This window comes from Opisthocomus hoazin, chromosome 2, assembly GCF_030867145.1.
Source record: "Opisthocomus hoazin isolate bOpiHoa1 chromosome 2, bOpiHoa1.hap1, whole genome shotgun sequence".
In the NCBI taxonomy this organism is placed as follows: domain Eukaryota; kingdom Metazoa; phylum Chordata; class Aves; order Opisthocomiformes; family Opisthocomidae; genus Opisthocomus; species Opisthocomus hoazin.
In genome coordinates this window covers 67272354-67285783 of record NC_134415.1, presented here as the reverse complement: position 1 = coordinate 67285783, position 13430 = coordinate 67272354, and the positions used below count along the sequence as shown (strand labels likewise).

Genomic DNA, 13430 nt, shown 5'->3' with positions numbered 1-13430 from the left:
CGCAGTGACTTCCGGCGGCCGCTCTAGCCGGCTCCGCGTCTATGCCCGCAGCGGCGGGGGGCGTTTATTGTCGAGGGGAGTCGGCCCAGGACCCGGAAGGCCGCCGGGCCCCAGCGGCGGGGCGCCTAGCCACCGGCACCGCGCCCCGACCGCCGCCGCCCGCACGGTAACGGCTGCTGCCCGCCGACGGGCCGCGCTACTCCTCCTCCTCCTCCTCCTCCTCCTCCTCGCCGCGGCCTTGCGGGACCTGCGGCCCCTGCCCGGGGTCCCCCGCGCCCCGTCCCCCGCCTCGCCGCGGCCCCGTCGCCCCCCGGGAAGGGGGGAGGTGCGCGGCTGGGGGCGCCGTGCCCGGGAGGGGAAGGGGGCAGAGCATCCTCCGGGGGAAGCGGCCCATTCCCCGGCACCCGGCCAGGCTTCCCCGAGGGGGCACCGGTTGCCTGGCAACCCGGGCAACGAAATAGCGTTCCATGCCCCGGGGAGGTTCGGAAGAGCCCGGTCACCCGCAGCGGCGGGCCGGGGGAGGCGGCGGGGCCGGGCGGCGAGGACCGGCGTGGCTAGGCCGCCGTGCGCCCGCTCTTTGTGCCTGCTGGGCCGGCCGGCCCGGAGGGGTGCTCGGCCGGGGCCGGGGAGGGTGGGGAGGGAAGTAGTGGGTTACCCCCGGCGGGGTGCGCGTAGGGAGAGCGCTGCTGTTCCCGCCGTCCAGCCGAGCTGGTGGTGAGTGTTTGCCTGGGAGGGGGACGAGAGGCTTACCTGCTCTGTTACAATATGCTGTAACAGCAAGATGGGTTTTTAGTTTGCTCATGATGTTTTCTGAAGCCGGAATGGCCACCTAACCTCTCAGTTCAGGCTTTTGTCATACTTCTGACAATTTTCCACGTATCGTAGAGGCCTAAAGGATTGTTCTTAATGCTTGGCTTATACTGGATGTTATAAGGGAGAGACGGCACAAAATTGGATGCAAGTGAATCTTGCTCAGAATATGAACGGACGTTTTCGGTGAGAAGGATTTCAGGAAAATGGCCTGTTACGAATTACTTGAAAATACACTTCCTGGTCTCTTGTTCTGTAAACTGTTTGGCTTTATTCCTGCAACTGGATTTGTGTTGGAGGACCCCAGCCAGGTCGATGGGGGTGCGGTAGGCTCATCCAAGAGATTTTACAGCAGTGTTGGGCATTTGTGTCCTACTTGCTTATGGCATAGCTGGTATCATCATTCTGTGCATCGGTCTAATTGGACAGAGACTACCTTTGACACTGGGTTTATGCGTATTTGCAAATTTTCTTCTTCTCCAAAATACATTTGTTTCATTCTGTAGGAAATAGTCATGACTGTGCAAATCTTGAAAGGTGAGAATATTAGCCTCAGGGTGGCCTTTTGCTTTAGGGACAATTTTAACTTTCCATTAAAGACAACAAAAAGTAAAAGCGTGCCTCACTAGCTCAGTGGTGGCAACTAAGAAAGTTGTTCGGACCAGAGGATTTTCTATACAGGCGGTAGTAGCTGTGTTGCTGTCTGTTGTGGGGAGTCATTCGTCTGCTGCTGTGACTGTATCGTATCTAAGAATTCAAGCAGATTTGAGAGGTCTGTCACCTACAGCGTTTCATATGGACCTGTTTGCTGAGGGCGTGAACACAAAACGCACCCTCAGTGGGCGGATGTAACTGACTGGTCGTTCCCGATGGGCTTTATTTTGTGCGTTCTCTGCTGTCATATGGAAAACTCATGTGGAGGTTCCTGTGAACTTTGTCAGAAATGCTTTTCAGGCGTTAGTTTGATGAGTGCCTAGTGGCGCAGTAGTGACAGCTATCCTTCAGCTGGGCTGTTGGAAGTGTTCGGGAGGTTGGTCAGTTGGCGAACTGCTTTGGAGCAAGGTTAAAAATAACCAGTAGAAGTTGCTTATGCTTGGGCTGCTGGTGTAAAGGGTGTTTATTAAACTGTTATGACATTAATGTAACCATTGTTCGATACCCCTCATCTACCTTTATAGCTCTGAGTTTCTTGGATCAAAGGTAGCCAGAAGCTTAAAATAATACTTTGTTTATTTACCCCATCCCAAGTGCCTTTCCTCTCTCTTTGATGATGATGGTGTGGTCGGTTTGGTTTGGAACTTTTTGAAGACAGAGTGCGCTAGCTTTTTTTAGGTTGTAAGATTTCAGTGCTGGTGTTTGTCTTCACGTGTGTTTATATAGTACCTAAAATAGTGTGGCCACGGTCCTAACTGGGGATGTAAGGGTAATGCTTTGTTTAAGAACTTGAGTGCTCATTCATTCCTCCAAAGTATTTCTTATTGTAGGAAGTGTCTCTCGTTTCAGCATAGAATACATGGCTTTACAGTGTCAAATATCCTTTAGTTAACTTTTGTTGTTGTTTTTGTGTTCATTATCATGCTTCACCTATCTATATTTTTTTCCCCTCCTTCTTTTTTACTTCTTGGGGTAATATTCCAAATGTATCTGCAATCTGTGTTAAAAGAACAAACTTTAAAAATTCCTTGATAATACAAACTTCTGCAGAGATGTGTTTAAGCTTTTTTTATCCTGTTGGGGTAAAAATGTGTTTGGCTGCTGCAAGAGAACTTGAAATCACACTTGGCTAGTTTCTTGCGCTGGAGAAAGCTGAGCGAAGGACATAATTTAAAAGAAATGCTGCACATGTAGACAATTTTCTTTTCAATTTTAGCCTGTTATCAAATTAGCATTAACTGACAAAACATAATTTTACAAATGAGATTTAAGCTGCCAAAATTCTAAGGTTCAGATGAGAGAACTTTTGGGCAAAATTCATCAACAAAACCTAAGCTGACCTCAATAAAATCAACTTAGCATTTGCAAATGTGCAAGAACTGGAAAGAACCAGATGTTTGGTTTCTATTCAGTCCCTCTCTTCTGCAAGTGTAACTGCATAAATGTGGAATAGTAACCGGCTTATATGCAAGGCTGTTGCTTGATCTCAAAATGTGTTTGTAAAAGCATGGGAGCATTATTTGCCCCGCTTCGCAGATAGGACACAAATGCAGAAATTCAGGTTTTGGGAAATAACATCATGGGTCAGGGCTATGCAGTAGGGATACAGCAGCGTGTAGAAATAGCACAGAAGACAAGAGAAAACTGGGAAAGAGGAGGATCGGTGTGTTGCTCGGGACTCCTGTGTTCCAGCTAATGATGCTACTGAAGTGTATAAAGAACAACAACATCCTTCCTTCTTCCTTTCTTTTTTTGTAATTTTTCAAAGAGAACACTGTTACACCTTTTTTATAAACATGTTTTTCGGGTTTTTTTTTTTATATAGTGCATATATTATCATTTTTCAAAAGCGTGTAGCTTGCTTCTGTTCACATGGTTCCTGTAAATTTGGATTTCTTTGAGACTTCCCCAAGAAAGCAGGATGTCTTTTCTGTAGATTTTTTTTTTCTTTGTTGTTAGTACAGTGTGAGACACTAAAATGAATGCTTGAGGCAGAGGTTGTAATAGGTTGTGCCCATTCACTGCTTGGGCAGAGGTATCCAAGTCTAGAAACATTTTGGTTTACCCAATATTTCTAAACCATGCCTTGGAAGAGGTTAACACTAGATTTGTATACTAAATGGGAATGGGTGTATTCAAAATTGTTGACACATAGATTCAGGTTCTCGAAGAACATGGGTAGTATTTAGCAGCAGCAAATAAAGAGTTTTCTCAGTACAAATGAGAAAAACTTGGTAATTAATATTTGAGTGAAAAGCTTAACAATTCAACACTTCTGTTAGATCAAGTAACACAAAAGTAGACTAAAGGCAGTTTTCAGTATTTTTACATTGTATTCAGATACTGTTTCTATAACAAATTATGTCCCTTTTTAACTGAATGTCACAAAACATAGTCTAGAATATTAGCTACAGCTCAAATTAAATTTCAAATTAAGAAGCTCCTCCCTAAATATCTGTTGTCTTGAACTTTCAGAAGATGGCTAATGAAAATGGAGGCACACTATTGTGTAATTTTTCTCCCATTAAAATCTATGCAAGTAGATTGCAGTTCTAACCGAGATACACCGTAATTGCTGAAAACATCCTTACTGACAGCTCCACAGCATATTAATGTTCTTCTTTTCCTGTAGATCCCACTTTAATGATAGATCTTTTCCTTTTAAATTGTAATTTTCGTCTCTTTCAGCCACTTTTTCCTTTGTTCTGAAAGAGCACGTGACTATTCTCCCTGGATCTGTTTAAGACAAGCCATCAGAGTTTTATGGGGACATTGTCGTACCGTATTATGGTTTGCTTAGAGGTTAGCAACCTTTTAAGAGTGTTATGCATGACGGTGTTATTCTTTCAGAATGTAGAGACTGAGGGTGCCAGCAGAACCTTGCTGCTAATTGGGAGATGCTGCTGATTGGAGGTATCTTGTTTTCTTACACGGCAATCATTCCTGGGTTCCAGTAAGTGAACTCAGCAAGAGCCAGGAGTTGGAGCCAGGGTGGAAAACAAATGCCTCTCCCAAGATGCCACGGGTTCCAGCTCCTTGCTCTGTGTCGGCCCTGCCTGCGTGCCGTTCAAAATCTGCACATGTGCTGTCTTTGGATCCGGTGCCATAAATTGCTAACCCAATCTGTAGTAGTCCATCAAAACCAAATGGGACAAGTCATTTCTAACTTTGAGGATTCATATAATTTTTGGTTAGAAAATAAAAAAAGGGTCTGGGAATACTAATTAGTTACTGTTTGTTCTCTTCTTTGCCTGCTTTCCCCCCACACACACATGTAGCCTTTGGTTTTTCTGGTTTTCTCTTGCTGTTTCTTCATCTCTTTTCTGTGTTAGCACCCGTATTGCCTTTTCTTGTATTGGACAAACCAACAATTACAGAATAATTCTTTCAGCCAGGAACCAGCTGCACAGTAGAAGCAGCAACCATCACAGCGGTTGATGCAGTACATTACGCATGTCTGCCTTGTAGTTCATTCCTTCTCTATTGTCAGTGAGTCGTAGTCAAAGACGCACCTTGAGCAAGTTCTCGATTAGAGACTATGGCATGATGTTTAGGAAGTCGTAGTCAGATGACAATACTGATAATAATGTTATTTTTGTATCTTGAAGATTTTTCATATAGAATGTAAGGCAAAAATATGTAAAGTGATATAAATGCATTACAGTCTGTTAGGTATATTATTGTTCTTGATGCGTAGTCCCTGCTTCTTCATGGCAATGACCCTGTAAAGCATTTCATGTATCTGACTATTTTTCGTTGATTTTGCTCTTTGCTTTCGTTTGTGTTCATTTTGGATACAATACTACTAAAATTTTAGATGAATGGATGAAGATAATATTGCCTCTGTCTCTTAGGCTATGATCTACTTAAGCTACTTCTTCTGGAGTAAGACCAAGATTTTTACATTCTCTTACACAGAAGAATTCCTTAGTGAACTATAGTATTTTGATACAAGTCCTTTTCACTACATACCACTGTTCTTGCTCTCTTCCCCTCTCCTTTCCCCAAATACTTCACCTGAGATTTATTTGAGATGTCTGCTGTCTTGGCTTTGGTTTGCTTACCGGAGTGCTGTGGGGCAGTGTGGGGCTGCGCTGAGCAGCAGCCCAGCTCCCCATGGTCTGATCCCCCTCCCCGGTGCGGTGCGTGTCAGGAGTGTCGCCATCAGCGTGTGCGGGCAGCCTGGACTCTGCCTGCCTGCCCTGGGTTTGCTGCACGCGCGCTGGGCCACCGTCCGCTACCTTCACCCTTGCTCGTGCTTTTCCTCCGAAACGCTGGGTTCTACGCTGCGCATACAATGCGTTCGTTGTGTGCAGTTCCCGTGGGCAGTGCAGGAGGGGGTGTGAGGCTGTTGCGGCTCAGCCCAGGCTGTCGCTGCCACCAGAGCATTTGTATAGCTCACATCATGCTATGATATTGGGAGAAATAGGCCATGAGTGCTGGATGAAGATAGGAAAGCTGTGGTAGCAGGCTGTCTACAGACTGCAGTTTGTGTAACCCGTGTTAGTTCAAGGTTATTCAGCAGGCTCATCCATTCCAACGCATACGTCAAGCTGTTCAGTTATCAACTTCAGCAGTCAGAGAACTGCATTTTCCTGAGGTGTCTAATGACATCCTCAAATAAGCTGAGCAAAGATTATCCATTGGACCTATGGAAAAAGTTTCAGTAATCTTCACTGTGTCTTAATGCAGTTGGTAAGAGTTGTAACATATTTAACTGGCAAGTTTAAATATTTTATATATATGTATGTATACACACTTTATTTCTGTTAAGTCTGGCAACATGGCTTCAAAGAAGTAACCTGCTATTTTCTAGCAGACAAGATGCAGACAACTCCTCTCCCCACACACAGTTAACTTAAATGAGTCAGTGTAGTCACATCTGCTTCTTGTCTCCTTTAAGGAATGGATGTATACAATGGTGTTAATAGGCAATATTTTACTGATATGTTTAATTTTTATCGTTTTCTTTTCTTAGGATGTGATCTTCGTGGTGAGCTGGTGGGAAAACTGAGTTGTAAATCACCCCAATGGATGCGGACAGTGATGTTGCATTGGACATTTTAATCACAAACGTAGTGTGTGTTTTTAGAACAAGATGTCATTTAAACTTGAGGAAGATTGCATTAGAGGGAGCAAATGTGATATACAAGCGTGATGTTGGGGTAAGAGATTCAACACACCTCAGTTACCTTTTTTTACGAATGTTCCTTAAGCTAAACATTCTTGTGCCTGATAGCGGTGTATGGTGGATGGAGAAAAGGATAGTTTTATTTCTGTATTTCTGTCTTGATAGGCATTTAGTCTGTCATGCACTAAATGTACAGTGAGGGGCGTGGGTAATGCAACTAGTGAGTTGAATATTGAGTATAAGGTATGTGATGCAACCTCTTATGGATCGGGGTCAGTTCTGCCTCCCCAAAATTTGATGGTTTTGTCAAGAAAATACATCCTGATAAAGAGTCAGCAATGTGGGAGTCACTGTAATAAGAAAAAAACGAGCACAATGCTCGTGGCTTTCAGCTTTTTACTCAGAGGAAAATCTCTTCATTTAATCTGTTTTGTGAACACTGAATCACTAGCTGAGATATTCCACCTTTATTTTGCTCTTCTTGGGAGCTGGGTTTTTTTTTTAATTGCTGAAAGAGATGAAGGAACAGGTCAAGGCTATCAAAAATAAAGGACGTATTACTAGTGTAACAGTTAGATTTGTCTCATAGTTGTGTGTGTACCCATGTCTTCCCCCCCCCAGTATGAAATTGAACTACAACTAATTCCCAATTCTTCCACTTCTGTGTTGCTTTTTAGAAAGTATTAATGAAGCTTAGGAAACCTAGGATTACGGCCACAATTTGGTCCTCAGGAAAAGTTATTTGCACAGGAGCCACAAGGTGAGTTCACAAAGACTCATTCTCTCACTGTAAATTCTTGTGTATTTTAAAATATAATATTGTAAATGAAGAAGATGGCAAGAGGCAGTACTTGCCACTGTTAAGAGTCACTCACACTGGATGACATGTAGATCCTTGCCAAGCTATGTATTTGGGAGGAAGTTTTCTGTGTGAAGTGTCTGCCTCAGGCCGAGTTGAAATCTTAAGCAACATCAGTTCAGCCTTCTGGGAGACCAGCAGGAAAGACTGCTTTATGAAGAAAATCCTAGAGATTTCATTTGAGAACTTTTTAAGAATGCTATGTTTTTAGCCAGAACTTGAAACTTGGGAAAGGATGACCTTTTTTGAAGGATATCTCTTATTCTTTCATGAAAACCCACCTGAATTTGATGAAGTTATACAGTATTGAGGGACTGGAAAGAAGCAAAAGCAGACTTTCAGTTCAGATACATCTGAGACTCGCTCTTAACAGCTGAATTCCCTTAAGATATGTCTGCATTATGGAGTAAGGATAAGGTACAATAGTAAATTTGCATACTTTCTGTGTATGATCTCTGTCTCAAACTGGAAGGTGATTGTTCAGGATGTTAACTCCAGACTACCCGTCATTATATTTGTCTCTTAAAATTATTTAGTATCATGTATGATCAAAATACATCTCCTACTTCAGCTGGAGCCAAGTGCCAAGATACTCTTCAAACAGGGCATAAAGGACTCCATTTGAATATCTATAGATAGTTAAAATGTAATATGTGCTGTAGAGTAAAATGAAGGCTGTCCATGTGATCATGGTTCACGCGCTACATGATATAACAGTTCATTTTGTAGTCTGAGTAGCTGTTGTGGTATGTGTGCACACAAATATATACTCTATTTCTGTTAATGCTAGATTCTTTTCTTTCTCCTTTGTAGTGAAGAAGAAGCTAAATTTGGTGCCAGACGATTAGCTCGTAGTCTACAGAAACTAGGTTTTCAGGTAATTCTAATGAAAAAGGACTTGTATGACTCAAGCAATGCTGGTAGTCCATTGTTTAGAAAGAAATAAAAATGAAGGAGCATAGCAATTTAGCAGTGAGCATATTTTCACTCGGATGCCCCTTTTGTGTTGGCATACATTTTCCAGATGCTGGTTAAAGAGAAGCTGGTTTATTTTGTGGATTTAAGTTTCGTTTGGCAGCTCAGAGTAGTGCTTCTTCACTGGCTAATGAACAACAAAATTTGTTTTAATAAATGAACCACCCACAGATGTTTCTTGGATAGAATTTACAGTATCTTGAAAGATTTATTTGGAAGGAGTGCTGAAGAGTATAAATCTAACTGCCATTTGAACATAATTTTCCCTCGTTTCTGATGGAATAGCAGATGCGTGACCATCTTGTTAAGGGCAAGTTTGAGCCTCTTTGATTAAAGGCGGGGGGAAGGTGCTTCCACGCTGTCAGGTTGCACAGCTGGAAATAAGCCAAATGAAATACTTGGGACATGAAACCCCTCTTTTTCCTCCTGGGTTTGGGTTAACATTAGGAGTCAAAACCGCCACTTGCATTTCAAAGTAAAGGTTGAAAACCAGCAATGTGAATGACTTAAAATGACACAGTTTAGTCCTCTAAAACTTTCTGGTAGTCAGTTGTGCTGTTTACCCACAGTGTCAGTTTGCAGACAGACAATTAAATAGACACAGTGGCTGTCCTTTGGCAGAGAGAGGCTACCTTTGATTGCAGTACATAAAGGCAGTGGTGACAGGCTATCCCAGTAATGCTGCATCAGACCGTAGCAGAAGTTAGACCCTCTTACCATTATAAATGCATACATTAGACCCAGCTTCTTAAAGTTGGAATGGAACATTTAATCAATGAGGTGAACAGTGCTTCCAGGGTGGATGCACCAAGTTTTGTAATAAAACTGAGCAATAGATACACATGGAATACATATTTATATATATATATATTCCATATGTATATAATATGTATGGAATATATTTTGAAGATTAAATTGATAGTTGACCTTCTGTGAGGATAAGTTGCTTCTACTGGTAGTATCCTTTTAAAAAGTTTTGACTGAGGAACGGTCATTTTCAGTTTAGGCAACCTCAGAAAATGAAGAAGCGTTTTTGCAGTGATACGGCCAACATGGGCTTCTCTGCAGTGCATTTGTTTGTTTAGGAATTGTCTGTTGGCTATTTTATTGTCATCTAAAAGGACTGTAGTAAAGAAAGCCAGTAGTGGTACTGAAAGCCAGTAGTTTGAGCTGGGTTTCACAGAGCAGCAGAGTAGAAAAACGGGTTGCCATACTGGCCACTGGATATTTGAAACAAAACAATTTTTGCCTTTTTTTTATTCTTAGCTTTAATAAAAATGATGTATAGCAACAAGGCATTAAGGAAGTTTTCAAATTGCATTAGATTCTTGTGAGAATGACATTTAAGCTTTTTCTCTGCTTATTTTGATGTTACATGAGCTATTTAATTTAGCTTATTTTCAGTTTAGAGGTGTTTAGTACAGCAAGTTCTTTCTGTGTCTCATTCTTAAACTGTAATGTTACCATGTAATACAACTGTGAAGTATAGAGTGCAACAGTTACTGTACCATAGAAGGATAAAGTAAGCAACTGAAGTCCACTAAGTACTGTTTAGATTCCTATTGGAAATGCATCATTTACAAGGTTTTCATTTTGAAGTCTCATCAAAATATTCTAATATTCTTCAAACTTTTTTTTGCAACCCATACATCTGCCTCACTGTAAACTGAATTTCTAATGTTTTTTTTCCTCTCTTTTGAAAAGGTAATTTTCACAGATTTTAAAGTTGTGAATGTTTTAGCAGTGTGCAACATGCCCTTTGAGATCAGATTGCCAGAATTTACGAAGAATAACAGACCTCATGCGAGGTACAGTAGGATTTTAAAGAATTACATTTTTATATACTACTAAAGCTGTTTCAGGTCTAAATCTATCTTTTTTACCTTTTATTTTGTTTTCTAGCTATGAACCAGAACTTCATCCTGCTGTGTGTTACAGATTAAAAACTCTCAGAGCTACCTTACAGATTTTTTCCACAGGCAGTATCACAGTTACAGGTATTTTTATGTCAAAAATAAATATTTAACTTGTTGGGATAATTTAACTTTAGGGCCAGTAGGTTTAGGAAAGGACGACGTTTAAAACAGTCAAAAGATATGTTGAAGGGATTTTGTGTAGATTGTTTTTGAGTAGAAGGGCTAGAAGAGTTGTAGAGAAAGTGTTATTATTGGTAGGCTCAAAAACTACTTTGATTAAATGTACATAGACTGTTTCTTATAGAAACAAAAGTGAAATAGGACTTGAGAATACAGGTGTTTATTGTTTATTTCAATATTTGAATTTCCTTCCTTTTTTTTTTTGTCTTCATAGTTCTGTAAACTACGTTGCATGTAGTGTTAACATCCCTTTCATAAATAGAAGTTTCCAGACTGGAGATTTATGGAAACATATAGGATAGCATAGCATTTTGTCATAACTGAAGTTGACCAATACTTGCGGTTCTTCAGACTGGTGCTCCCTTCTGTTAAAGCTTAACGGAGAGAGAACCACCACCTGAATCACAGGCATCAGTGGTTTTTTCCCATGTAATCAGAGATGTGATTGTCCTGGGTCTTGGAGATGGCATGCCATGTTTTTTCCTCTCTCTTCCTAATTTTCATTTTCTATTCTGTGTTATGTTTGCCTGTGAGGTGTCCACCACAGGTTTCCAGATATAAGAAGTCAGGCTTTTTTAGAGAATACCTGTTCAAATGGTACAGAACCAAAAACCATCACTTTTTTACTTCAGCGGGAATTGTGTCCTGTGGTTAGAGCTCAGGTGCTGGTTCAGAAGTTGGGTAGGGATTTTTATTTTTACATCTTCATTCCTTAATAAATACCTAGGCTTTATGGGGAAAGTTTCTCACAAGATACTGGGAGAAGTGTTTTCTGAAGAAGACAAACTCCCATCAGATTTGGTAATCTGAAATTACTGCAGAGGCTCACAGAGTGTGTTGTCAGCCTCCTAATGAGTCTTGATTGTTCATTGCATAAAATGGTCTGGTACCATTAGAAAGCATTGCTAGGTCATTCTTCCTTTTTATTTCCCCAAATGCTGATAGATCATGTTAGATAACCTTCATATGCTTCATCCTGAGACAGCAGTCATTCCCTGGCTTGCAGGTTATGTCCTGAGATCAATGGTGGAGCTATTTGTAAAATCCAGACTAGAAAGTAATAGTCTGTTATTTTCAAACATAAAATAACCTTGCTTGAAACCTACTTGGGTTAAATGCAGCATTGTTTAGGAGTAGTTTTTGTTGGTAGGTTTTTAAAAGAAGAGATAAAAGTGGCTAGGCTTTGAGCAATACAAATTCCTAGAAGATCAGCAAAAGGAAAAGTATTGCTTTTACCTCTGCCACTCAGTCTCTGCCACCTGCTCTGGGCTGACTGTTTAAGCCAGTAAATTGAAAAGCACCAAAGTTGTTATGAAATTAAATGACAGTATTATTTATTTGTAGTCTAGCCATTGACCAGTGTAGAACGTCTTGCAGATTTAATGTGAAGAGTCTTTTCTTGTAAGTAAAAGTGGTCAGAGGAACATCTTAATTTTGGAGAAATGGGGGAGAAAGTATTTTTGTCTGCAGTATAAAGTTGCAGTAGCTAAAAATATTAAGGTTATTTTAAAGATACTGTTGTTGTTTTAATTTCCAGTTCCCTGATTTTTCTCTTCCTCTTGCCTTTCTTTTTTTTTTTTTAATGTGTCTCAGGGCCAAACGTAAAGGCTGTTGCCAGTGCTGTGGAACAGATTTACCCATTCGTGTTTGAAAGCAGGAAATAAATTTTATAATTCACCACTTGACGGTTAGGTTCCCTAACCGAGCACCTTTAAAGACTGCTGCACATTGGACTAAAAGCAAAAAGGAAAACTGGACCAACCATAGCAGAGGAATACAGACTCTTTTACTTGCTCATGGCCACAGTATAAACTCCAGATCTTTTGGATTTTACTCTTAACAGTGCTGTATTGTAAAAACGGAAGTTTACAAGATACGAAATTGCTGCTTTTAAAAAGACATTCTATTTATTTTTGCAGTAATTTCTGTGTATTCATAAGCAAAGCTGTCACGATGTGCACTACCTTTAAAACATTTTTTTTTTTTTTTTAGTTTGAGCTTGTGTTTTATTTTTGAATAATCTTTTACATTTTTGTATGCTAAATATTGGGCACCAAAGAAGCTGTAAAAGTTACCTTTTTCACCTGATGAATGTGCACAAATAAAAGTTTGGAAAATATTTCTCTTCATACCTGTTCTGTTATATTTGTTTCCCTTTTTCTATTACAGTTAAAATTGTATAGTTGCAAATTAATTTGAAACAATGTAAGAATAGTCTTTTGCTGATACCTTCTGTTCCTGTTTGTAGAATGTGTAAAACTTTGTGCGTGGGTTAGACTGAAATCTATAGTAGTTACGTATGTTTATCCAAGGATGAAATTTGGTTTGTTCCCCATTCTCTTAACTACATGCCGGACTTCAAGTATTTTCTTGTTGTTACGTGAAGAGAAGACATTTCTAAATGCAAAGCAGCAAGTGTTTTCCTATAGGTGATGAGGAAATCTTATCAACTGAAGAAGCTGCTGTAGAAAAGCCAGCTGCCTTGTCCACCTACTGGATGCAAAAGGAAAAAAGTTACTGTGGGAGCTTCAGCTTTCAGGAAAGCGGTGTTGTACTTCAACTCGAGGAGAGCGTATGGTCACGCTAATCCGGCCCCAGCTTGTTGCTGAGGAATTAACACAGACCTTTTCTACACTCACTGCATAATATTTTCATGACAGGAGCTGCCAACAAGCCGTGAAGCTTGGTTCTGGCATGTATTATTATTGGTATTAATCTTGGACTTGGAAGCCAGTAGATGTTTCTCTCAATAAGTGCACATCTGAAGCAGAAGAGAGGTGAATGCTTAAAAGTAACTGCAAATGCTACTTTTAAAAAGATACAATAAATATGTATAAATGTATGTATGTCTTTTTTCCCTATCTCCCTGAAGAGAAGTGTAACCCTGCTATTGTGTGCTGCAGGT

The 13430-nt window shown here is 40.6% G+C and overlaps 1 protein-coding gene across 1 annotated transcript; it reads left to right on the top strand.

Annotated features, from left to right (window-relative positions):
- On the top strand, positions 1-13371 carry TBPL1 (TATA-box binding protein like 1). The gene is made up of 7 exons (XM_075414014.1): positions 1-166; positions 6443-6629; positions 7273-7355; positions 8268-8331; positions 10134-10237; positions 10332-10426; positions 12119-13371. Exons 2-7 carry the CDS (start codon positions 6495-6497, stop codon positions 12187-12189), a joined length of 552 nt encoding a protein of 183 aa, XP_075270129.1. The 5' UTR covers positions 1-166; positions 6443-6494; the 3' UTR covers positions 12190-13371.
- The last annotated feature ends 59 nt before the right edge of the window (positions 13372-13430 follow it).

Excerpts from the sequence above, each read along its gene's own strand:
- TBPL1 (XM_075414014.1), top strand. The coding sequence starts at position 6,495 with ATGGATGCGGACAGTGATGTTGCATTGGACATTTTAATCACAAACGTA. Across the intron at positions 6,630-7,272 it reads TATACAAGCGTGATGTTGGG|AAAGTATTAATGAAGCTTAG; the intron begins GTAAGAGATTCA and ends GTTGCTTTTTAG. Across the intron at positions 7,356-8,267 it reads ATTTGCACAGGAGCCACAAG|TGAAGAAGAAGCTAAATTTG; the intron begins GTGAGTTCACAA and ends TCTCCTTTGTAG.